This window comes from Apium graveolens, chromosome 9, assembly GCF_009905375.1.
Source record: "Apium graveolens cultivar Ventura chromosome 9, ASM990537v1, whole genome shotgun sequence".
Lineage (NCBI taxonomy): Eukaryota > Viridiplantae > Streptophyta > Magnoliopsida > Apiales > Apiaceae > Apium > Apium graveolens.
Window position 1 is genome coordinate 23,281,829 of NC_133655.1, and position 27,475 is coordinate 23,309,303.

A 27,475-nucleotide genomic window follows, 5' to 3' on the forward strand; every position below is an offset into this window, starting at 1 on the left:
ATTAAAAAATATAGTGCAAAAACAGTAATAAACTTAATCCTTATATATATTTTAGACACCAAAAAATCATTGTCAAGAAATGATAAGTTGTTATCTTTAAAACATGCAATTGGATCAGTGGTTCACACGTCAAAAGCCGAGGCAGAACTCAAAATAGAGCTAACGCGTAGCATAGGTATGCTTAGCCTGGATTCAAATACATCTAAATACGAACAAGCTCAATGGAGCATTATAGCAGAAAGCAGAGTCTCTGGTGTGCATAACCAATGTTAAAGTAAGATATATATAACTTTCCCACCTCCTACCCTTTTATTAAAAATAATTCATCACTCGTTCTCTCTCCTCCACATTTTCATTTATTTTATGTTTTATTCAAAATTTTAAAAAATCTTTGAACTTCCCCTCATATACCCCCTATATAAGGGGCTTCAGCCCATCCTTGTATAGATGTGCTTGCAAGAGAGAGAACCAAGTATATAGCTCTTGACATTAATTGAAACACTATACTTATACTAGAGAGACGCAAGTACAAAGTAGTGTTTATCTTTTGGAATTCAGATGGCTCTTTTATCACCCCACTGGACTCTTGCATTCGGCCTTCTTGGTACGTGTTTTTCTTTTCAGTCGGTTGTTCATTTGTTGTTCTGATTTTGTTCAACTAGCTAGCTGGTTTTGGTGGGGGAAATACTAAGCACAAATGTGTCATGCAACCTTACTATAAGGCGCTTCATCAAAAGAGCGTGTGTCATTAGTTCATTACCTGTTACTATATAGTATTAAGCTCTCTCTCTCTCTCTCTCTCTCCCTCCCTCTCTCTCTTCCTCTCCCCCCTTGTATCTCTCTCTCACAGTCACACACACATCCCATGCATGTCAAGTTATATACATGCATCCATATAGAGAAGCAAATATACAAATATATATATATATATACTGCTAAGTCACCAAGCCATGCTAAGTCACCAAGCCATAACACTGAGTCTATTGGCTTGTTGTATGATTCTTTAACTAATTCCTATTTACATATGTTTTTGGTGTTATAGGCAATGTGGTCTCCTTCATGGTGTTCCTAGCACCCATGTAAGTACACTATTTCCGGTGCACTACTACATTTTCCACAACGTCTTTTAAATGACCGCAAATTTATTTCAATTATTTGATATTGCAGCCCAACATTTTATAAAGTTTACAAAAAGAAATCAACCGAAGGGTTCCAATCAGTTCCGTACGTGGTTGGTTTATTCAGTGCCATGCTTTGGATATACTATGCATTACTCAAGTCCAATGCATTCCTTCTCATCACCATTAACTCTGTTGGTTGCGTCATTCAGACAGTTTACATTGTTATCTTCCTCTGCTATGCCACCAAGAACGCAAAGGTACTTGGATCACATATTTATATATTTGCGGCACTTATACTTGTTCGTTTAAAAGCTTTGATATAATTGTATTTAATTTGTTAATGCAGCTTCAAACCATAAAGCTACTTGTTGGAATGAATGTTATTGGATTTGGAATGATAATTGGACTGACTCAATTCGTGGCAAAAGGAACAGCAAGCCGTGTCACTATTGTAGGCTGGATTTGTCTTGTTTTTTCCTTGTGTGTGTTCGTTGCACCTCTCTGTGTCGTGGTAATTATACCTTAATTCTTTGTGTATATTACATAATTAAGTATCAAATTATTAGTTGCATGTATGTATACTAATTATGTTGCATGTAACTTGCACGTACAGAGACAAGTTATTCGAACAAAAAGCGTCGAGTACATGCCGTTTCTCCTATCCTTATTCCTCACTTTAAGTGCTGTTATGTGGTTCTTCTACGGCCTCCTCCTCAAAGATGTTAATATTGCCGTAAGTGTGTACTTGTAATTTACAAAAGATTCTGTTTAATCATGACTGTCGAGCTAGCTGGCATATATTGATTTGTTTGATGTCGATATTATAGGTTCCCAATGTTCTGGGATTCACCTTCGGTATAATTCAAATGGTGCTTTACATGATGTACAAAAATGCAAAGAAGATTACAACCGAATCACAGAAGCTTCCAGAATATCAAGACCAAATTATAGTACTAGATGATCAGAAATTCCCAGAGCTAGCGGAACAGATTATTGATGTAATGAAGCTGAGTGCATTAGCTTGTTCAGAGATGAAGCCAATGGCGACTCCAACAACAACCCCGACGCACCACGAAAATCAAGTTCCGGTAGTGGTGCCTCCACCAGCACTGCCAATGCAACCGGTGGCTGTTGCATGATTTGATCATTAACTAGAACCTCGAGGTTCATAAATCGAGTGGGAATGCCGTTTTTACTGATAAGCCATGCATGCATTTGACATGCGCAGCTATGCTTTGTGGCCCTTAATTTTCTTGTGCTTAAGTTGTGAGGGTTTCAACTATCATTTCTCCTTTGTAGCTAGCTAGTGCCTTTAATTTACCACGCTCAATCTAATTTTCTCTTGTAATTACTGTTTATAGTATTAATAAATTTTCAACTTTTTATGTATTTAAGTTCCTGTTGTTTCAATTTATGTCTTTTGGATATTTCTCAGATCCATAATTAATTAAATTATTTAGCACGCAAACAAAAAGTGCATTATTTAACTACTGTTTTCTAACAAATACGCAGTATAATCGTTATTTTCTAATACCATAATTCAAATAAAAGGTAATCGCACTGCTTACATTATGTTATCAAGCATGTACAATTCATAAAGGATAATTACAAAATGTATATGTAATATATTTAGAAATTAAAATTTTCAAACAACATATTAATGTGAGGTTCCACTTGTAGCAAGGATCAGCGTCTAAAGTAGAAGTGCATAGCAACTTACGAAGATAATATCCTGTAAAGTAATATTTTTAGTTGTGCGTACGTATTATCGATCGAGTACATAATTCAAAAATTTATTGATTCAAGTTAATCTCAAATTCGCTTTCGGTTACACATCTCATACGTGAACACTAGTTTAACTCTTGTTTATTTAACTCTTGTTTAGGAATTGATGTACCTGAAATTGTTGTCAGACTCCTAATATATGTCATAATAGGGGTATTTTTATAAATATAGGGCGTTGAACAAATTATCTGATATCTCATATGTCTGCAATATTAAACACATTAATCACACACATTATTTGATATCTCATATATCTGCAATATTAAACACACATTATCTGATATCTCATATGTCTGCAACATTGAACACTCTTTAATTCTTGATTATCCTCCATCAGGCCATGCATGCAACCCTGACCACTGTTGGAATTATAATCTAAATTTAATTATATGTTTTACTACAATATTAGTAGTTCTATTTGTAGCAGGTGGTGAGGATTATTCTGTGTATGTGATTTGATTATCTAGGCGTGGAGAGATTGTAGGAGTATATTTTCAGTAATTGTGTAATGGTAGGAAATCTGCTGTAATCCCTAGTTTTAAGGCTTCACATCTTGGTGAGCAAGCTACCACATATTGGTTAGCCTATATATGTAACCCTGTATTCATCCTTTAAAAATATCAGACTTTCCCCGAAATTGATTCCTCAGTTTATACAATCATATTAAAACCCTATATCTGGTATCAGAGCCACCAGTTCTAACACGAGCCAAACGCCATGGAGATGAGCAAGACTAAGGACAACACAGTTGGTTTAACGTACCCTATGTTAACAAAAAGTAACTACACCGTATGGGCCCTGAAGATGAAGGTTTTTATGCAGGCACATGGAGTATGGACGGCTGTTGAAACTAAAGACGACAAAGCGGTGATCGAAGAAAAAACTGACAAAACAGCTTTGGCTGCTATATACCAAGGAATCCCTGAAGATATACTATTATCGGTGGCGGACAAGAGCACTGCAAAAGAAGCCTGGGCTGCTATTAAAACCTTATGTCTGGGAGCGGATAGAGTCAAGAAGGCACGCGCACAAACTCTGAAGGCTGAATTCGAGGGATTGAATATGAAAGATTCAGAGAAATTGGATGATTTTTGTATGAAACTCAATGGCCTGGTAACTAATATCAGGGCACTTGGGGAGACGATCGAGGAATCATATGTGGTAAAGAAACTGCTTCGCGCAGTTCCTTCAAAATTTTTGCAAATTGCGTCCACAATTGAGCAATTTGGCAATGTGGAGGAAATGTCGGTGGAAGAGGCAGTAGGTTCATTGAAGGCCCATGAGGAACGACTCCGTGGACATGTAGAAAACACGGGAGAACAACTCTTACTCACAGAGCAAGAATGGTCGAAGAGGGAAAACAAGGACGGGCAACTCCTACTCACTAGGGAAGAGTGGATGAAGAGATCAAACAAAGGGGGAACGGAGCCCCAGAACTCTAGATATCGAGGCAGAGAAAATACACGCGGAGGCAGAGACAGACGCACGATCAGATGCTTTAACTGTAGTAACTTTGGGCATTATGCTGCTGAATGTCGCAAGCCAAGGAGAGAGAAAGAACAGAGTGCAGAAGCAAACCTGGTTCAGACTCAAGATGATGAGCCAGCGTTGTTGTTGGTTGAAAAATGTGGAGAGAAAAAGAGCAATGTAGTACTGATGAATGAAGAGATCAAACCTCAATTAAATGCACAAAAGACAACTGGAGATGAATCGAATGTATGGTATCTGGATAATGGCGCGAGTAACCATATGACAGGCCAGAGATCAAAATTTTCAAGCTTAGATGAAAAAATCCAGGGGCAAGTGAAATTTGGAGATGGATCTTTGGTAGAAATTAAAGGGAGAGGTTCTATTGTACTGCAATGCAAAAATGGAGAAGAAAGGACTCTAAGCGAGGTGTATTATATTCCTAAACTATGTAACAACATCATAAGCCTTGGACAACTCTCCGAGGAAGGAAATCAGGTGACACTAAGTGGTGATTTCTTGTGGGTGCGTGATAAACAAGGGAAGCTACTCATGAAGGTTAAAAAGTCCGTGAATCGGCTGTACAAAATTATCATCGAAACAAATAAACCGAATTGCCTACTATCTAAAATTGAAGAAGTAACTAGGTTGTGGCACGCTCGTCTTGGTCATGTAAACTACCAAGCTATGAAACTAATGAATGTGAATGAGATGGCACATGGATTACCAAGTTTTGTTCAACCCAAGGAAGCATGTTCAGGCTGCTTAATGACAAAGCAAGCGAGAAAGCCGTTCCCTCGTCAATCTGATTTCAAGGCTGCTAAGAAGTTGGAATTAATTCATGGAGACTTGTGTGGACCAATTTCACCTCCTACTACGGCTGGTAACAGGTATTTTCTGTTGTTAGTAGATGACTACAGTCGAAAGATGTGGACATACATGCTGGAAAATAAAGATGAGGCCTTAAATATGTTTAAAAAATTCCGAATTATGGTTGAGAAAGAGACTGAAAACAAGATCAAAGTGTTCCGGACAGATCGTGGTGGAGAGTTCTTGTCAAATGATTTTAAAACATATTGTGAAGAAGCAGGCATTGTTAGACACTTTACAGCACCTTACTCCCCACAACAAAACGGAGTTGTGGAAAGACGAAACAGAACTGTTGTAGCAATGGCAAGAAGTATATTAAAAGAGAAGCAACTACCATCTACACTATGGGGAGAAGCTGTACGACATTCTGTGTATATTCTTAATCGTCTACCAACACGAGCCTTGTCAGGAAAGACACCTTACGAAGCTTGGAAAGGCAAGAAACCGAGCTTGGAGCATGTACGTGTGTTTGGGTGTATAGCATACATGAAAATACCAAGTGTGCATACTACAAAATTGAACGATCGAAGTAAAGCAGTTGTGTATCTTGGTCGTGAATCTGGCACCAAAGCCTCTCGGTTGTATGATCCGAGGAGTGGAAAATTACATATAAGTAGAGATGTTGTCTTCGACGAGACGAAAGAGTGGTTGTGGAATCAGCAAGATGAAGGTTCTAATCAATCTAGTGGGTCCTTTATAATCACAAGTCTTGATTCAGAGAGGGAAGAAGATCATTCAAGTGCTGGTGAATCTCATACATCGCATTCTGAAAGTAGACATGGTGATGGTACCCACTCAGGTGAAGTTACACCCGGGAGCACACATGATGGTGAAACTCATTCAGGAGAAGTTACACCCGTGACACGTACTGGGCCAAGTCAAAACTCAGAGTCTGACTCCAGCTCTGGGTCATCAAGTTTCAGCAGTGAGCCAAAGCGATATAGACCTTTGGTGGATATCTACAACGAAACAGAAGCAATAGAACCTGGTGATGAGTTATTTTTGATGGGCATCGAAGAGCCTGTAAACTATAAACAGGCAGCAATTGAACCTGAATGGGAAAAGGCGATGAAGGATGAAATTGCAGCAATTGAGAAAAATGAAACTTGGAAGTTGTCAGTTCTGCCTCCTGGCTGTAAACCTATTGGGCTAAAATGGGTATTTAAACTGAAGAAGGATCCAGCTGGGAAGATTGTGAAACATAAAGCCCGCTTAGTGGCAAAGGGATATGTACAACAACATGGAGTAGATTTCGAAGAAATCTTTGCACCTGTCACCAGGCTAGAGACAGTGAGATTGTTACTTGCATTGGCGGCCAAAAACAGCTGGGACGTACATCATTTGGACGTCAAATCTGCATTTCTTAATGGAGACTTACAAGCGGAGGTATATGTTTCTCAACCGGAGGGTTTTGTGAAAGAAAATCAGGAACATTTGGTTTATCGTTTAGTAAAAGCACTTTATGGGCTACGCCAAGCTCCACGTGCTTGGTATTCAAAACTAAGCAAGTATCTTGAAAGTTTGGGTTTCATTCGTTGCCCGTATGAACATGCCGTGTATACTCGAAAGGAAGGAAGTGATACATTGATAATAGGAGTGTATGTTGATGATTTACTAGTTACCGGAACAAACATCTCAGCTATTAACAAGTTCAAGAAGGAGATGAATGATAAGTTCGAAATGAGTGACTTGGGAAGACTATCTCACTACTTGGGAATGGAGGTCATACAGGGTACTGGCTACATTGAGTTAAAACAGAAGGCATATGCCAAGAAAGTGCTGCAGAAGGCAGGTATGTTCGAGTGTAAAGCAGTGAAGTATCCTATGGAACCGCAGGAACAGATCACCAAGGATGAAAGAGGAAATCCTGTGGATCCAAGTCAGTACAAAAGCATTGTAGGTGGGCTTCGTTACCTCGTGCATACGCGTCCAGACATAGCGTATGCTGTGGGCATCGTAAGCAGACATATGGAACGACCCACAGAGATGCACATGAATGCTGTGAACCGTATATTAAGGTATGTAAAGGGCACGATAGATTTTGGTCTGTTGTATTCAAAGTCGAGTGGAAATAATGTGTTAACAGGCTATTCAGATAGTGATTTTGCTGGAAACATTGAGGATAGGAAGAGTACGGGTGGTATGGCCTTCTACCTGGATGAAAGTGTCATCACATGGGTATCTCAGAAACAAAAATGTGTCGCTCTATCTTCATGCGAGGCAGAATTTATGGCTGCAACAGCAGCTGCTTGTCAGGCAATCTGGTTGCGTAAACTATTGAGTCAGATAACAAGTGAGCCTACAGGACCAGTCATTCTATATATTGATAATAAGTCGGCGATTGATCTAGCAAAAAACCCGGTGTTTCATGGTAGAAGCAAGCACATTGATACCCGTTACCATTTCATTCGTGAGTGTGTCGAAAGGAAGGAAATAGTTGTCAAGCATATAAGTTCAGAGATGCAGCGTGCTGATGTGCTAACGAAAGCTTTGTCCACAGTTAAATTCGAACGGATGCGTATGTTGCTGGGAGTAAAAAGTCTAGAAGAAATTAAAGTAATTTAGATTAAGGGGGAATTTGTTGGAATTATAATCTAAATTTAATTATATGTTTTACTACAATATTAGTAGTTCTATTTGTAGCAGGTGGTGAGGATTATTCTGTGTATGTGATTTGATTATCTAGGCGTGGAGAGATTGTAGGAGTATATTTTCAGTAATTGTGTAATGGTAGGAAATCTGCTGTAATCCCTAGTTTTAAGGCTTCACATCTTGGTGAGCAAGCTACCACATATTGGTTAGCCTATATATGTAACCCTGTATTCATCCTTTAAAAATATCAGACTTTCCCCGAAATTGATTCCTCAGTTTATACAATCATATTAAAACCCTATAACCACGTCCCCAGAGCTAGCTAGCTGCGGAATCATTTCTAGTCGCCCGATCAAACACACTGGCTGCAATCAGTAAAAGTGCAGGTCTATTTGCTCTCATTTCCGACTGAATGTAACAGTTGTTGATTGGAATAAGTCAGGAATGTATCAAATTCGACCACTTCGATTTCAAATTCCTTTGAATGGTCGGAAATGATCTAGAACCAGAATAACCGGTTTTCACTTGGGTAAGCATCGTTAGTGATTTGAGTACAGATCGGCACAAAAGATACTAAAAATTTGTAAACAGATTATTATCAATTTAAAACAAACAAACTATCAATTCTCAATTTTCATGTTGCCGTACTCTTTCTACCTATGTATATATATAACATCATCTTCTACATATTGCTCTAGTTACTGCTGCAAATGGATGACTTGATTATCTTCTCTATATTGGGACTAATCGCTGCAATGGATGCTCAAAGGCCGCTGCCTGGTTAGTATTATTTGCCGGGTCCAATCAATAATATCTATCAATCATTAATTATGACTCAGCATTCTCTTGGATAAAGATCAAATGCCCTAGCTAGCTACCATTCGAGAGCCAATGCAGTACACTTGTCCCGTCATCCCCCCCGTTCTAAATAAAGGGAATACTACATTACGGATATCACAAAACTAAAAAAAAGAAAAGAAAAGTGGCGTGTATTCAGGGCCATAGGGGCCTAAATCCTAATCAATCGAGGAAACAAGTTGAAGTACTGCTTTGTGCGAAATGAAATGAAAAAGTTACTGGCTCCATATTTCTATCTATCTGTAACACTTTTTATTAACATCAGAAAAGACCTTGGATATAAAGATTACAATTCCTAGCTTATGGCTCGGGACGGGATGGTACCCAAAAGATAAAGCCCGACTATAAAAGTTGTCTTTAAACGGCCATACAGCACATCATTTAATCGTGCAAATAACTTGCATTTATAAATTATATACCACACACCTCTTCTGTATGTCTCTTGCAATCTCAAAACTCCACTCATCCATTTCTTCATTATTGTTGCTTTTGTTCGTGATTATTACTCCCTCCTCTTTTTAAACCAAAAAATCCAACAAGAGGAACACCCCTTGCAGCCCTGAAATTCCAGGGGTCCAAGTCAGAAAATAGTTAATGGGGCTCTAATATATACAAATCATCTAAATTCTTATATTTTTTTTTTTTGCTAAATAAAATTCTTATATTTTTAATTATATGAGTTGAAATTTTTGGGGCCTTAAGTACTGTAGGGGGCGCAAACATGAGTCTTGCTGGCCTCTAGTCACGGTCACCCTGCTTACTAAGTATGAGATTCGAAATAATAAAAAATATGTAAAAATTAGCTATGGCGCACGTCACACATGCTCGTACGGTATATTTCAAAATTTTGAGTGCACTGAGTCCTAAAATTAAACTAAACATCATTTCAGAAATACATTTACTGGTTTGAAGATAAAATTTCTACTTTCTAGGTAGTATTCGTTTGCTACCTTGGCTCCTGTATAGTCCAACTAATACAACTTGTATAAATTGTTAAAGCTCGAAATGGAAGATTCATAAGAAACACTGAAAAGCTCATGTCTATCTGATCACTTGTAGAGGACGTCTATACATACATGCATTGCATGCACCAATGCTATTTGACATGGTAATTTCACTAATAAGGTTGAAGTAAAAAGAAGTAAAAAGTGGCTGTTAAATATATGATTCTATTGGGGCCTTCCTCTAACACCTTAAGGTTTTAGATGAGCTCTGATACCATGTTGAGTAACCAGCTCATCTTAAACCTTAAGGTGTTAGAGGAAGGTCTCAATGATCATATATTTAACATCATTCTGAAATCTATAAATTTACGAAACACTTTCTCTTCGCCTGTGATGCACTTCTCACCACCATCAATTTTGATGCACTATCTCATCAAAAACACTTTGGAGCACTTTTTCTCCATTAGAGAAAGTGCTCCAAAGTGTTTTTGATGAGATAGTGCATCAAAATTGATGGTGGTGAGAAGTGCATCACAGGCGAAGAGAAAGTGCTTCGTAAATTTATAGATTTCAGAATGATGTTAAATATATAATCCTATTGGGGCCTTCCTCTAACACCTTAAGGTTTTAGATGAGCTGATTACTCAACATGGTATCAGAGCTTAGACTGGCGGGAGGACTAAGGTTCGATTCCCAGCCACCCCCAACATTCTCACAATTTAATATGGACACTAAAGGCAATTGATACCCCAAAGATGGGTGCCGGTGTTCCACTCTTCGACCCATAAATGGGCTTTCGAGTGAGGAGGAGTGTTAAATATATGATCCTATTGGGGTCTTCTTCTAACACCTTAAGATTTTAGATGAGCCCATTAGATTACAATTATGCATGCATGGGTCAGTACGTAGTGCATGTAAAAGTGACAGAAACGATAAACATATTTCAATTCGAACATATATAGCCCCCACCATATCAATGTCTTAGTAGCTACTTGCGCAGTACTGATATAATAGTAGTAGTAAAGGAATCAGATGATTTCGCACCATGTATAACGTGCATTATCGCCAAATATGTATTAACAGAAAAATTCAAGAACCATTATTAATTAGTTCAACTATATATACACACATACAAACACGGTACATGGAGGAAGACGAAGTTATTCCTGCAAATTGATTGCACATACTTAATTTACCAATTCATAAAATTTCAAAGTAAATTTTTTATATGCCGTGTCTTGACATGAAGTCTAACTCAAAATCCCTTTGGCTTCATGGTGGAATGGCATGGTTTTGGCACATGTACGAAAAACAAAAACCAAAAAACCAGGCATCCACTTTAGACAAGTAACGCGATAAGAGGCAGACACTGATAGATCATGATAAATAAATGAAAGGGAGCCATTAAAATTTTAGAGTAGCCAGCTAGAAAGCTATGGAATGAAACTTGAGCTTTCAAAGTTATATTTTATATTCACTATTCAGTAAGATTTTACTTTAAATTAACATTAATTATGAGGAATTTTTTTATTATAAATATCTCTGTCATATATGTATTCCAGTTCAATAAATAGATTTCTGCTCTCCAAAATTTATTAGAGAACTACCAAAGTCTAATGTGAGAGAATATGAGAATTGATTAAACTTAAAATAATTTTGTAGTAATCTTACCATTTTTAATTGCAGAGAACCATCCAGTCTTGTAATCTTCACAATTTCACTTGCTCCATTCCTTTATAACTATATATTTCTTTGCTAATGTATTTGCTTAATGCCTTAATCTAATCAACTGATAAGTATCTCTAATAAATAATTGTTTGTCAAAAAAAAATTAGATACAAGGCCATGTAAAACATAAGTTTGTTTTAAGTACTGTAATAAGCCTTGACCACTGTAATTATATCCTCTGCAGGGTATTTGTGAAAGTTTAATTTGTAAATCTTTCCTTGCCTCCTAGCTAATTAAACCTAAAACTCCTATCTAGGTTGCTTAAATGAGTTGACTGGTCCATCTGTTTCACGCGTTTAATATCTGCAGATTCAGTATATATAGAAGGGCTGCATGATCTGGTAAATTTATTTGTCATCGCATTTGCATTATATATCTATATCTATACTATACTATGATAGTCAGTTGTTAATTACACTTGTTTGGTACGATAAATAACAACCGTCAGATTAAAATCAGAAAGATGAGAATCGTTGAATGCAATAATAAAATATTATTATATTAATATTTAAACTGCTCTCATGAATTGAGGGTTGTTATAGGCTAGTATATATATATTAAATGCTTCAAGCTTTTCTCGTGATAATAACATGAATCTACCCAAAAATAATTGTTGTATAACCTACTTTTTGTACTATTAGTAATTGATTTCTTCAACTCATGTATCTATGAAAAAATATATAATTCAATTCAAATATCAACTATGGATATATGCAAATAAAAATAGTACCAATACCGACAAGGATCAGATGTACGTGAATGGCACTATAGCTTTCCCACTATAACATTATCCGTTTAGAAGGTCAGAATAGAACAAATCATTGAACATTATTAATATAAAATTTAAATATATTCCGAAACTTATCATTTTAAGAGATTGTGTGCATGCTGAGAATGAAGTGATCTCCATTAATTTAATTTGGATGTGTATGATTAATTTTAGTGGCACTAATCATGTTAAGATATGTTTTGAATCATGAATGATGATAATAAAGTACTAATCTTAATTAGTTGACAATAACGTCATAAGTTGTACAGATTATCGTCCAAGAACAAATCAAGTGATTTATGAAAATCAAGTATTTAATACAATTGATGATTTAATGATTGAAACGAATCTAGTGAATGGGACATACATTTCGTCACCCCTTGTACCCCAGCAAGCAATATTGAAAACGCAGATGTGAAAAGCAGCTAATAGCAACACAGCTATTTGTGTTTCTTTATATTTACATATATATCTGGCTCCAAGATAAACCATATAGAAGTAACACGAGCTAACAGGAAAAGGAAGAAAAGGGGAGGAACTCGTCTATGCTCCTGCTTATTTATAGAAAGAGCCCTGGATCGAGCTATGTATTAATTAATAATCATTCGCTCTAAAATCTTAATATGCAGAATTCTACACTCTTCAACACTTCCCCAATTGTACAATATTCTTCGTATCGATTGACAAAATAACATACATAACCAGTACCAATAACATATACATTACCAATACCAATAAGATAATAACAATTATCAATACCGGTACAAATATTTAAATTAAATAAATGAAGGTGAGAGGTCTCGAAACCGAGATCACTTATTAAACTGAGCTCTCTGATATCATGTAATCGATGACATTAAAATTTTAAGGTGTTAGAAAAATGTCCCAACAAATCTTATATTTATCAATACTGTGTAGTTATAACTGTGCAGTTATAGAATATTAAGGGTCTTAAACATAATTTACCATTATATTCATTATTAACTTATATTTCAATTAGAAGTAGTTAGGTATTTCTTTCACTTACTTTGGCAAGAACCAGATTTTAAAACTCGACATCTGGTTGAGTAATTTTGCATTCATAGGTTTTGGTGTTTAGTATACCGAAATTTGATGTTTAAGATATAATTTTATGTTATATTTGTATTACCGGAAGAAAATAAGTATTATGTTAATACAACCGAGATGAAATTCAACCGTTTTTGATTGAATTTAGGAGCAGTTAAATTCATAGTTAAATTCATATGTTATCGGTTGTATTTAAAAAACAGTTATATTTAGCCCTTTTTTGATATTAATATGTGTATATGTCATGGTCTCCGGAAGTGCCATTGCATGATAATTGAAACACAAAGTTTTGATTGTTAAAATGGTAAGGTGGAGCAAAAGTGATATACATTTAACCTGAGAGCTCAATCATGCATGTTTTTTTTGAATCTATCAGTATTGATGATCAATACACGTACACGATTCTGTGTGTTACGGATTCAGGAACTATTACAGATTGAACGAACGAATAATTACGAAAAAGGACAACTCAAATACAAAATCCCTTTCACTTGTTTGTGGCATTGCATGGTGTTGGCAAATTAAGCAAATAAATCACACATACACCCCCCGGACATGTAAAGCGATAATAAACACTGATCATGATACACAACTTAAAAACAACCATCAATATATAATTTAGCGCTCTCTATATCAAATTTATATACTTGTGGTGTATAATCTCGAAAGCAAATATATAGAAAGGAGAAAGGGTAGATATATATGTAATAGAATTGTAATACTAAGCTATGAAACACAGTGTATAGCTATGGTGGATTGATGAAGAAAGAAGAGAGATGAAATATATCTATTCAAAATATCTTGTTTTCAATGAACTGTAAGTCTGAGTACTTATATAAGTATGGTCAACTACAGTTGACTCATTCTAAACTCATTCTAACAAACTAACTGAATTGCCTAGCTGGAATACAACTGGCATATTAGCAACCCTGCCTCAAGTCCATGTAGCTGCAACCAAGGCTGTGCTTATTTGAGACTTCAAAGCTCGACCAATAACAGCCTTATGCTGTGGCTTTAGGTTCACCAATGCAGAGACATGATCAGATATATCATTATTTGTATTAATATGTTTCACGTAATAGAAGGACGTGGTGACATTTAGGTTCGCTAGTATTGCTTGCTGGGGTACAAGGGGTGACGAAATGTATGTCCCATTCACCAAATTCGTTTAAATCATTGAGTCATTGTCTTGTTAATTATATGATCCTATTGGTATTTTCCTCTGACACCTTAAAATTTTAAATGAGCTGGTTACTCAATACATCTGTCCTTAATAGAAAACTTAACTTTTGTCAATTATTTTTGTTCCTAGGACGATAATCTTTCAAACCTATGACATTTTTATTATTGTCAACTAAGAGTGGGGGGGGGGGGGGGGGTTACTTTGTTATCTTTGATGATCTCAAAGATAATAAAGTACATGAGTTGTGCCAGTAATTAAATTAAAATAAAGTGGACACTTCAATTTGAGTAGGCATAATTGATGTTTTGAAGAGAATTGAGTGATTTGCTTTGCTTCTCTCTGGCACTTTAAACCGATACTGTTATGGTGGGAAAACAATAGTGCCATGCACTTGACACACCAGAAACCCAGTAGCTTCGATGTATTATTACTAATCTAATCTAATCTAATCTCATCCCACATCTCTCTTTTCCTTTCTTGTCGCTAATAATATCTGCATGCACCTATCCCTATCTCGGTCTTCTTAATCTACCAAGAAAATGATAAAATTGAAAGTAGTTGTTTATAAACAGTTTCAGGTTGAGTTTAATCGGAATACATAGGATTAAAAGATTGACAAATATGATTCATCTGGGAGCTGAATATATAATGATGAAAGAGGTGTCATGAAATCTCCAAATGAATGGAGAGGGATCGTCTTTTTCTGTTGTTTATTTTACAAAATGACAGTAGTGGTTAAAAAGAAACCTTTTGGTTCGGTAATAAACAAAATGTACTGCATGCGAGTGCATATCCTAATAGACAATGTACTAACATCAAGCAATTCCACATTTATTGTCCGAAAAGATAAAACTTCCGGTGGTAGTTTGAAGTTTCAGATTCTTAAAGTAAATGGTTACCAAGTGCTAAAACTCATCAGAGTTCAAGTGTTTACCAAATTATTGTGATTTAAGACCTTTATCGCCTAAACTTTGCAATGGACACCGGCACATTTTATCCTACATCGTCAGGACCTCAGATTAAAAACTAATCTCGGAGTAATTTTGTTGCAATCACCACAATTACAAGAATAGTTTATTTTCACCCTCCGTAAATGAATGATCTCGATTTCAATATATAATTTCCGCTAATTCTTTAAAAGCACTCGGAGTTGAATATTTATATTCAAGTAATTTGCAAAGGCTTGTCGAGGACAAAAGCTATAACTTTTCATATTTCAGGCCAAATAAAGTTTGATTAGTTTAGGTTAACCCCTCCCTGCCACTATTTGTTCCTAATCTACAACCTTGCTCTATCATCTTACTAAATAAGATAAATCAGATTGGTCCAGCTCTCCATATCATTATAACAATGAGAGCCAACCTTCTTAGTTCTTACATCATAAACAGTTACACAGCCACTAAAACTACAGCAGGAATTCCGAATTTAGAACACATTACGGCATTACCATGTAAACAAGTTCCACTAAGAGTGCATTATTGATTCCATGGACTAAGACAACTTAGTGGCCCTGCAAATCTGATCCAGATACTCTTGCTTTCCACCTTGCTTGCAAACCTACTCGCAGTATATCTATTATTGAAGCTAATCATCTTACAACAAAATTATTAACGTTTGTGTTACATATAATGAAGAAAAACACTAACTCAAAAGAAATTCACACAAGGAAGCTGGAATTACAAATTGTTCATCTAAAGTTACACCACTTCCATTGAATTTGAAACTAAGTGCTGATGATGGAGACCTTTATGCAGATCCTAGCAATTACAGGTGTCTGGTAGGAAAATTAAATTTTCTCACACATACAAGACCAAACTTATCATACACTGTACAACATTTGAGTCAGTATTTACATAGTCCTAGAGTCCCTCATTATAGGGCTCTTTTACATGTCCTTCATTATGTGGCATCTACATCTGGACAAGGAATCTTGCTGACAGGAAGGGAGCAATTAACCTTGCAGGTCTATTCTGACTCTGATTGGGGAGCATGTCTTGATACTAGAAGATCCATATCAGGTTACATCTTGCTGTTAGGAAAGTCTCCAGTAAGCTGGAAATCTAAGAAACAAAGTATTGTCTCTAGAAGTTCTTCGGAAGCCGAGTACAGATCAATGTCTTCTGCAGCCTCAGAAATTACTTGGATGGTAAGAGTACTTGCTGAATTAGGTGTGACAAATCTGAAACCTGTCATATTACATTGTGACAATCAGAGTGCAATTCATATTGCAAAGAATCCCGCTCATCATGAACGTACAAAGCACATTGAGATTGATGTGCACTTCACCAGGGATAAAGTACTAGAAGGCTTGCTTCAACTCAACTATGTACCTACAAATGCTCAGCTTGCTGACATCTTTACTAAGGTCCTTCCTTCCGGACAGTTTCAGACATTGATTTCCAAACTTGGCATGACAAATTGCCATTCCAGTTTGCGGGGGGCTGTTACATATAATGAAGAAAAAGATGATGAAGGTGTGACATCACGGAATGCCAAAACAGCAAATGCAGTCACACTACACCAGCAACCATACCAGTAGCTCTAGCAGAGTTAGTTACATACACATGACAGCTGGTGCCAGGACCACATCCTCTCTGTTAGACAAAAACTCTGTATATAGTCTTTCTTAGATAGATTAGTGAGTAAGTAACAAAAATGTATCCAGAGAATCATGATATCTCTCTCTCTCTGATCTTACTCTCTCTCTGATCTCTCTTAATATCTTTCTCTAGTTAGCTTCAGCTATTCATAGATATTATTGAGAAAGTAGATGTAATGAAAGATTGTAATTCAGTTTCTGCATTCTTCTAATGAAAAGTAGATCAACTCTTTTTAGTTTCTTGAATTGTAACAGTTTGTTACTTGGAGAACTTAAAAAGACACAATTTCAATTAGCAAGGCAACATCGTGTTGAACACATAAAACTAGGAATAAGTTAGTACTGGATTTTCCAATAGCACTTATATTAAGACTTAAGAGACGATAATACGTAAGATATATGACAGGATCTACTGAAAATTATTCAGGTTTTTTTGGTGTGCTATACTGCTTTTGTTAATGAGGAACCTTGTGAGTCCTAAGAGACAAGAGACCTTATGCACTCTAATGATTCCGTCCAGCAACTATCAATGTGTGTACGGAAGGAAGAAGAAAACTTAAGGTCCCATATAAGATATAAGCAATTTAAAACAGCCAAAAAAATTGTAAGCAAATAATAGTATCAAATCAAGCATATAGTTTACACTCAACTTGTGAAAATATGGGGTTATCTTCTGATTTATCGGACAAAAACTTGAATAGTTAATGTTTTAATGGATTAACTTCTGATTAGGTCCTCATTTGATGCTATATTGTCTTTCAAGTTAAAGCCAAATTAAGCTGCCAGAGAATTTGGTGTGCCTGGAACTGAGTTTTTTTCAGCCATATATGTTAATAAATTAAAATTCACTTCCATCAAAAATTTAAAATTATCTACCAATTCGTCTTTCCGTTGGCTGTTTTAGCTTATTCCTCTGAAGTTCATTCAATTTTGCCTCTGCAGGCTTTTATAAATAACTGATTCACATAAGGACACACGCACGTTTGTATTGACCTCCGCAATCTCTTAGATGCTTCCAGTTCTCCTCTAACTAAAGGAAATAGCCATAAGATAATATAAAACTATCAAGTGAATAACATACACAAAAGAGACACCTAATTAGATATTTTTAATATAATTTTTTCTGTGTGCTTCCTTGTTCTGGATAAGATCAAGGTTCGCAGACAAGTACAAGTTGAACACAAAAAATAGGTTCAGTTTAACGTAAGATTTCAAGATTTAATGTGAAAGTATTGGTAAAAATATATAGTTTGTGCGTTACTGAAAATTTGATTGAGCAAGCCTAACTAGAACAATCAGCTCAAACAGTTAACCAACTTTGATCCTGCTACTTCCTTAATATAAAAAACAGCCATATGTACCTCTATAATTGTATAAAATCTTAGGTATATACATAAGTATGGGAGCCTGCGAGCATCATGCATCTGTGTACACACCGTGTGGCGCCGTTGGGAATTGTGTGGTCCTAAGAACAGTCGCACAGAAATATCCGGTTTGGATGTCAAGAATGAGAAGACACAATATGGTGAGCAAAGGGGAAGGAAAAAGAGAGAAAAGGAAAAAGAAAGAGAAAAGGGAAGGAACTCTTCATTCTTCTGGTCAATTTATAGAGGAGGACAAGAAAGTGATCATGAAACATTAAGAATCGTCAACCGCAAGTCTCTAACCTGGGCGGGCTATGGCCACATGGACTCAAATGAAGCCCATTAACCACTCAGCACGTCTACAGATGCATAAAAAGCCGGGCCCGAAAATCTGGCCTGATCTTATCCGGTCAAAAGCCCGGTCAAAACCCGGCCCGGTCCCGGCCCGGGCTTAGGGCCTTGATGGGCCCTATATTTTTAGGCAAAACCTGGCCCGGCCCGGTTAAAAACCAGGGTTTCGGCCCGGCCCGGCCCGATTAAAAGCTCGAAAAAGCACGGTTAAAATCTGATTATTCTAATATATTTTCTTATATATTTATGAATTCACATTTACTATAAATATAAATAATACTTTAAACACATATATATTTACATATTTGTGATTAATAATATTATTTATATACTTCATTGCATAAATAATGAAAGAAGATATAGTAAATACATTATATATATTTGGATAATAATGATAAAACATATTATTCTATACACATCTTTATTTTTTGCCGAACTTAAATATTTTCAACGAAGTAATGTTTTCATAAAATATTCCATGTAAACTAATACATTTTTACGATGATCTAGTTGCTAACATAAGCAGTCTTCGGAATCTCTAGTAAAACTCGATCCAATTTAAATTAGAAAAAGCCCGGCCCGATCCGGTCCGGCCCGAAAAAAGCCCGGTAAGGCCCGCCTCAAGGGCCCAAACCGGGCTCTGATATTTTCGGAAAGCCCGGCCCGGCCCGGCCCGGTCAAAGTCAAAGCCCGAAAAACCCGACCCGGTCAAAACCCGGGCTTTTAAGGCCCGGTCAAAACCCGGCCTGGTGGGCCTTTTGTGCATCTCTAAGCACGTCTACGTCATGCTCGAAATGTTGGACTAACGGTATCTTCTTTAATCTCTTTACGGAAATGTTGAGAGTTCGAACCTTCTTAGAGAGGAACGTGAGAGTATGTTTAACTAGCAAAAGAAAAGATAGTCGAACTCATGAGCTTTTGACATGAACTGAGCATCGAACGCCAACAGCTGATGTCGGCAAAATTAAATTAAATTTTCATATAAACAATTTTACGTTGTAATACTACAAAAGAGGGTTTTTTTTATAAAAAGAATATGTTAATTTCAGATAAATTTTCAACTAAAAATGATATTTTTCTGGGAGTGTAGTTGCGATGATTAAAATTTATTACTGTGAAAACTCAAAAGCATGACAGAAGAATCAACCAGCTGGGACTCTGTCATGAGATGATGCCTGAATTTGTAAATTTATCTACCTTTACAAACAGGATGCATTGAATAATTCGAGTTGATTGCACTAAAGAGAAAGCAAGAGAAAGGACAACTCAAAATCCCTTTCACTTGTTGATCATGTAGATAAAACAAATAACTCAGACATCCACTTCATCGTCGTAGTAACACCATAAGAAACACTGATCGTGATAAACAAATGAAAAGGAGCCCTTAAATATAAGTGTGGCTAGCTAGAAAAGCAATGTACGTAATTGCAGTAGTGGTTTCCAAACATATGTTTTGTGGTTTATCTTAAAAGCTGGATAAATGGTGTAAATAGAAAGTATGCGTAAGCACAAACGATTTTTATAACATATCATAACATAGTCATCGATCAAATGTCCCTAAAAAATTATATTTCATCGATCGTTACTTTTGATTTTGGACGATACTGATCCGTTTAAGCCTATATATGACGTTATTGTCAACTAAGAACTGCACTACCTTATTATCATGCATATTCAATGTTTTTTTTTACTGTAAACCTATCTGAACTGAAGATGCATGATTGGTGCCAATAGTACCAACACTTCATATTCAAGAGAGTTTTTAATTAATAGACTTTATTGTAGAATTGTTTGTAGATCATGTAATTGAGTTGTATGTAGATCATTATTTATTTTGTTTTTTCTGGGCCTCTAAACGGATAGAGTTATGGTGGAAAAGCTTTAGTGCCCCTTGCACTATGTGAGGTGCTTACACCACAACCAGTAGCTTCACTGGATATATCTTATCTAATCTTCATATATCCCCCTTTCTCTTTTTTTTTCATCTGTGTTATCTGCATGCATACGTGATTTACAGTTCCAAATTATTATTTCTAGTAAAGATTGATTACTTTCGCAAACAAATACATATATATAAAACTCAAGTAGATAATGTATACAAAGGTATGTCGTGTGCGCGTTGTGCGACTCAGTTATACACAGCCACACAGGTACACAATTAATCACTACAACTATGACAAGAACTTCAATTATAAAGCATACCAATATGGAAAGAAGTTTTAATCGGAGAGAATTGATGTTATTTGATTAGGACAACACGATGGCGCCTGTAGATCCTGTTCCAGACACTCTCGCTATCCAGCTTGATCTTGCAAACCTACTCAGAACATGTTAATACTAAAAGTTACAGAAGATTTAAAGCTTGATTTATTAATGTTTGTTACCTGCAGAAATCAACAAGAAACAATTGGAATTACTAAAATTAATCAGTATGTCAAGCACTTTTAAGCTGTCAGATTAGCAACTGTTCCAAGTAGAGCTGGCCAAATGTGCGGGTTTAAACCGCACATTCGGGACCGGTTCGTACGGAAACCCGTAATTATTTGGCCCGAACCGGGCCGGTTCAAACCCGCACAATTCGTTAGATCAATCGAGCCGGTTACGAATATAATACTGGAGAACCGGGACCGGGACCAGCCCGCATAGCCCGAACAGGCTCGTCAAGTACACCGGTGGTTTCTTCGACTCCGGTGAGATTCCGGCACAACTCCAACCGTCCAATCGGGACCAAAACGAGTCGTTTGAACTCGTTTATTTCGTCTAATCAACAACAACATGCCCCCAACCACCCGATTAAGCTAACCACGACTGTATTCATGCGATAACTCGCGAGTTCGAGCCATGTCGCCATGGAATCCGGCGATGTTCAAGCTTTTTCCGGCGAAATTCGATTTGCATAACAACAGAACCAAATTCAACGTGCTATATGGGTAATTAAAGTCCCGAACATATAGAATCAAACCCGCCCAGGCTCGCGGGCTCGCGAGCTCATTGACGACTCACGAGTCGAATCCGGTTCTCCTTTTCACGGTTCAAACCCGGCCCGAGCCCGATTCGTTACCTGATAGTGCCGGTTCAGTGCCTGGGATCAGTGAACCGAACCCGCCGGCGGCCCGGCCCGAACCGCCCGGACCGTCCAACTGGCCACCACTAGTTCCAAGTGGTTCTTAGAACATCTCCAATAGGAGTTGTACAAAAGGTTGCCAACGGGTATGTGCCCCCAAGGCAAATAGGCAATAGTATGTTCAACGCGTAAAGCAAAGAATTTGTAATTGATAATCTAACGTGCCCATTAAGAGATTAAACATTTTATCAAAAAATAAAAAGAGAAATTAAACAAAAGATAACAAGGCTTAATCGAAAATTTTCTCTTTAGCTTCCCATATTATGGGGTGCTATTCTAGACGAGGAACCACTACGAGTATTTTCAATGAGGTGCCAAATTAAATTTGTCAAAACTGTCAATTCGCTAATAATAATAAAAAAAGATTATTTCTTTTTTCAATTGTACTTTTGACACATTGTTATTAAAATTTAGTCCCATAATTAGCCCTTAAAATGCCAAATTATTAATATACAATTATAACTAAAAATAAATATTAAGGTACACGTATATCTTTAATAACATATATAATATTATTTTTATTTTAGGTGGATACCAAAATTTGTCAAAAATCTCTAGATTGATTGCCACCCTAAAATCTTTAATAGATAGTCAACCTCAGACAAGTGAACACTACAAGAAAAATGTCATCAGACAACACCCATCAGACAACGTTTGACCAAAAAAGTGTTGCCCAGAAATTTTACACAACAGATTTTTAAAAATCAGAAAACAGGTGTTGTGTGAATCCTTTTACTACAATAGATTTAAAACTGTTGTGTAGCAGATCGTATCAAACAACGGTTTTATGAGATAATGTGTTGTTTAAATCAAAAGATTTCATCATTCCTACAATGCTTCAAAAACTATTGTCTAGGTAATCGACACAGACAAACCTTTCTAAAGCGATATTGTGTAAATGAGGTAGTTTGTACAACAATTTAATTTTGCATTGTTTGAAAGTAATGGATACAACGTTGTGAAACACTGTTGTTGGAATGAGACAAATGTTTTCTCAATGGATTAGTTAAGTTGGAATCAAACAACGTACTTCCGTTGTGTTGTCTGAATATCAATTGACATACAAGTGTTTTTCTTCTGTTGTATATCACGACATCACACAAACGTTTTGCTCATAAAACCATTGTCACTTGTATTGGTGAGCTGGTGTAATGAGAGACGTTCATTGAGAGGAGATTTTATATCAGCCGTTATATTAAAAAACATTGTTATGCTTACACAACCTTATTTGTTTAAAAGAAGTATTGTCAATGTTTATCTAAGACAACCTTTTTAGTTTTTTCATAAAAATCATTGTCTACAAGTCTGATTCTAGAAATTTCTGAAGCATTGTTTGTGATGAGGTGGCACCATGTGATTGGTGAAAAAATATTCACTTGGATTGTTGAGTTGGTGTAATAAGAGCAGTTGATTAAAAGTATATTTAATATCAGCCATTAAATTAAAAAACGTTGCTACGTTTACACAACAACTTTTGTTCAAATAAATGTTGTCAATGTTCATCTAAGACAACCTTTTTTCATAGAAAACCATTGTCTGAAAGTCTGGTTCTTGAAATTTCTGAAGCGTTGCTTGTGATGAGGTGGCACCATGTGAGTGGTGAATTTTTTTTTACTTGGATTGTTAAGTTGGTGTAATTTGAGCCGTTGTTTAAAAGTAGATTTAATATCAGTCGTAAGATTTAAAAAAAGTTGATCAACTAAGACAATGGTTTTTGTCAAAAAAACTGTTGTCACAATTTATTTCAGACAGGACATTTTCATAGAAAACCGTTGGATGTTGTCTCGTACTAGATTTTTTTTCATACCCGATGAAGAAGATAAATTTTTTAAATGATTTTTTAGACGATCCCACCGTATGGATGTTAAAAAATACTTACTTTAGTCACATAAAAAAAGTATTAAAAAATTTCAAATTCATCTCGAATGTCAGAAATATAAAAATCTGGTAAAAGCACTATCTTCCCAACACGGATTTGTTCCCGATGAAAAAGATAAATTTTTCAATAATTTTTTAGACGATCCAACCGTACAGATGTTAAGAAATAATTATTTTAGTCACATAAAAAAGTATTAAAAAATTTCAAATTCATCTCGAATGTCAGGAATAGAAAAATCTGGTAAAAGCACTACTTCCCAACACGAGATTTGTTCAGATGAAAAAGATAATTTTTTTAAATGATATTTTAGACGATCCAACCGTACGGATGTTAAGAAATACTTATTTTAGTCACATGAAAAAAGTATTAAAAAAATTTCAAAATCATCTCGAATGTCAGGAATAGAAAAATCTGGTAAAAGCACTACTTCCCAACACTGAATTCGTTCCCGATAAAAAAGATAAATTTTATAAATGATTTTTTAGACGATCCAACCGTACGGATGTTAAAAATACTTATTTTAGTCACATGAAAAAAGTATTAAAAAATTTCAAATTCATCTCGAATGTCAAAAATAGAAAAATATGGTAAAAACACTACTTCCCAACACGAGATTCGTTCCCGATGAACAAGATAAATTTTTTTAATAATTTTTTCGACGATCCAACTGTACATATGTTAAGATATAATTATTTTAGTCACATAAAAAAAGTATTAAATAATTTTAAATTCATCTCAAATATCAGGAATAGAAAAATCTGGTAAAAATACTACTTCCCAATACGAGATTCGTTCCCGACGAACAAGATAAATGTTTTAAATTATTTTTTCGACGATCCAACCGTAAGGATGTTAAGATATACTTATTTTAGTCACATGAAAAAAGTATTAAAAAATTTCAAATTTATCACGAATGTCAGGAATAGAAAAATCTGGTAAAACCACTATTTCCCAACATGGGATTCGTTCCCGATGAACAAGATAAATTTTTTAAACGATTTTTTTGACAATCCAACCGTATGGATGTTAAGATATACTTATTTTAGTCACATGAAATAAGAATTAAAAAATTTCAAATTCATCTCGAATGTCAGGAATAGAAAAATATGGTAAAACCACTACTTCCCAACACGAGATTCGTTCCCGATGAACAAGATAAATTTTTTAAATGATTTTTTCGACGATCCAACCGTACGGATGTTTTGATATACTTATTTTAGTCACATGAAAAAAGTATTAAAAAATTTCAAATTAACTCGAATGTCAAGCAAGAGATGTTTGTGCACTATTCTTTTATCTGAAGATGCATTTGACGTATAGAATAAATTGGGGAGAGGCATTTATATTTAAATGCCAAAAGAAACTAGTACGCATCATTCTACTTGTTCCTGATTATCTTATGCACTCCATTAGGAACTAAGATGAGGGATAAGAATTTAATTTGTATGATTACTATATAGCTTCTGATGTATAATTTTGATTTTAATTGTACGTTTAAATTTACATATTTTTATAATGTTTGTTGTAGATGTACAATTATCTTTTTATTTCCATTCCATTTAATCACCCAAACGGATGAATACCATTTTTTGTCTTCCTTGATAATGTCTGCGATCGTTTTTGCACGTTCACTTTTTTTTCTGTTGTGTCTTCTGCTCAGGTTTGGAATGGTAAAATTGTTAAGAAAATCTCGGTTACCTATGATTGTCTAAAGTTTATTAATATTGAGAGAATCAATCATGTACAGAGTGAATGGGTGTATGTTTTATACTTGATTTTGCAGTCTTCTATCTGGAAAAACTGCATATCTCAGTAAGTTACATGTCCAAATTGTTTTTGTAAATGATAACCTATTAATGGTTCATTGTTACAGACTTTGGGTTTTGTTTCGTATTATCTAATAATCCTTTTGTTATATTGATGTAATGATGTCTATATTTCGATCTCATAGGTTGCACCAGTCTGGTCATGTGATTATCATCAAACTGCTGGTTTTGGTTTTTGGGAGGAAATATGCCCTGTTGATTTCACATTCGAGCACCTTAATATTAAAAATGTTGGAAATATGCAGCAGACATGACTTGAAATTTCTCAAATTTATGCTTGAACATTTTCCTTTTCTTGAGATGATGAGTGTTTCAACTAATCATGAAGAAGTACATATGAGATTATGAATAAGGGACACGGTTAATGAACTGCTGCTTCTTCAACGAGCTTCTCCAAAATTTGTAATAAACTTCTTTTGACCCGTCATCTTATCAAATGTAGTGCCTTTACTTTCCCAGCTTTGTTCTTCGGTGCTTTATTTGCGAGCTCTTAGTTTTTCAGAATGTGGGTTCTGGGTTTTAGAAATCTTTGGATTTAGAAACTGTGTAAGAGAATTGCTTGCAAGTTGCATCCCCTGTATTATCTTTGCTTCCTTTTTCTTAAACTTTTTTTGAGCAAATTTTGGTGATTCTGATACCTACTTGGCTACTTTTGTGTTATTTTGGATAAGAGTCGCATAACCATCATTTAATGAAGTAATCTAATAAGGGGAAAGCACCATTATTGAAGTAGTCTATATTTAGAAAATATAGACTCTATATTTTCTTTAAGTTGTAGTAGAAATCTTAGACTCATGAAGGTAAGGGTATGAATATGTTTTAGCTTTTGTATAACTATGTTGCCATGATTTTGAATCATGGATTAAATTTAGAACTTTTTTTAGATTTACAAACTTACATTTATTTAATTACTTGTTACATTTTGAGAAAGAAAACGCTTTTAATAACCAAGCTTCATTAAAAATATTATATCCTTAATTGTAAAATAATGCTTTCGTAAACAAAATCTTGGTGCAAAATTAACTCATACAACACCACCATCAAACCATTGTCTATAAAATTTTAATATATTGTATCAAAGGTATTCATACAACACGTTGGGACAAGTATACAGTTGTATGCATCCGATCATGCCATACATTAATATACAAAATTGTTGTGTGTAGAAATTTATTACAAGAGTTCTATGAGCTCATTTTCATTTTTGTTGTCTATGTGGGTACACAACGAAGTTTATACAACAATAAGTGTTGTAGGATTGTTTTTAATGTTATACTCTCAGTGACAGCCTACACAACGGTTTTATGAGTTTGTGAGAACCCTTGAGTAATGCCGCCTGTTAAGACAAAAACAAGCAAAAAATGTTGTCTTTTCTGGATGTAATACGATGGGCTTAATACACAATCATTGTGTGTACAATCTCACACAACATCTTATACACGTTGTCTGATCCAACTAATAGACGGCGGCTCAATAGTCAATGGAAAAATAGAGTATCAGACAACGGACATAAACCGTTATTAAAGCCTGTTTTCCTTGTAGGGGAAACCTCCTTATGTCCAAATGCATTCTAATGTTATATGCTAACAATAAATGTATGTAAAGATAAAGTGAAGAAATACATGCATATCAAATAATAGCAACTTATTCTATATTCTTTATTAATAATCAAAATTAAATTTTATTTGGTATAAAAATATTAAAATATCAAATTTTGTTACTAACTATATAATTATATAACTATTTTTAAAAAAATTATATTATTAAATATCAAATACTATTATGGATAAAATATTAGGGTGTATTTATTGCTAAGGTTCGTGAACTACAAGGCTCTATTTGACTTCTCTCGTGTTTCGTGACTCAATCTGCCTTTACAAGATGTCTACGTACCTTGCTGTGTGCCAATGATCAAATAAAAAAATGTAGTTCTAATTTGCGGAGTGA

At 35.4% G+C, this 27,475-nt stretch overlaps 1 protein-coding gene and 1 long non-coding RNA gene across 3 annotated transcripts; one reads left to right on the forward strand and one right to left on the reverse strand.

Moving 5' to 3' along the window:
- The first annotated feature begins 437 nt into the window (after positions 1-437).
- On the forward strand, positions 438-2,510 carry LOC141687418 (bidirectional sugar transporter N3-like). The gene is made up of 6 exons (XM_074492691.1): positions 438-604; positions 1,043-1,079; positions 1,168-1,378; positions 1,468-1,632; positions 1,735-1,854; positions 1,949-2,510. Exons 1-6 carry the CDS (start codon positions 559-561, stop codon positions 2,258-2,260), a joined length of 891 nt encoding a protein of 296 aa, XP_074348792.1. The 5' UTR covers positions 438-558; the 3' UTR covers positions 2,261-2,510.
- A 13,517-nt stretch (positions 2,511-16,027) lies between these two features.
- LOC141684352 (uncharacterized) lies at positions 16,028-18,743 on the reverse strand. Of its 2 annotated transcripts, none has more exons than XR_012560631.1 (2): positions 18,346-18,743; positions 16,028-16,979 (listed from the first exon to the last, which is right to left on the reverse strand). It is a non-coding gene; the product is annotated as an uncharacterized LOC141684352 (long non-coding RNA). The 2 variants fall into 2 exon arrangements; XR_012560630.1 differs by having other exon boundaries at positions 16,028-16,995.
- Between the last annotated feature and the right edge of the window lie 8,732 nt (positions 18,744-27,475).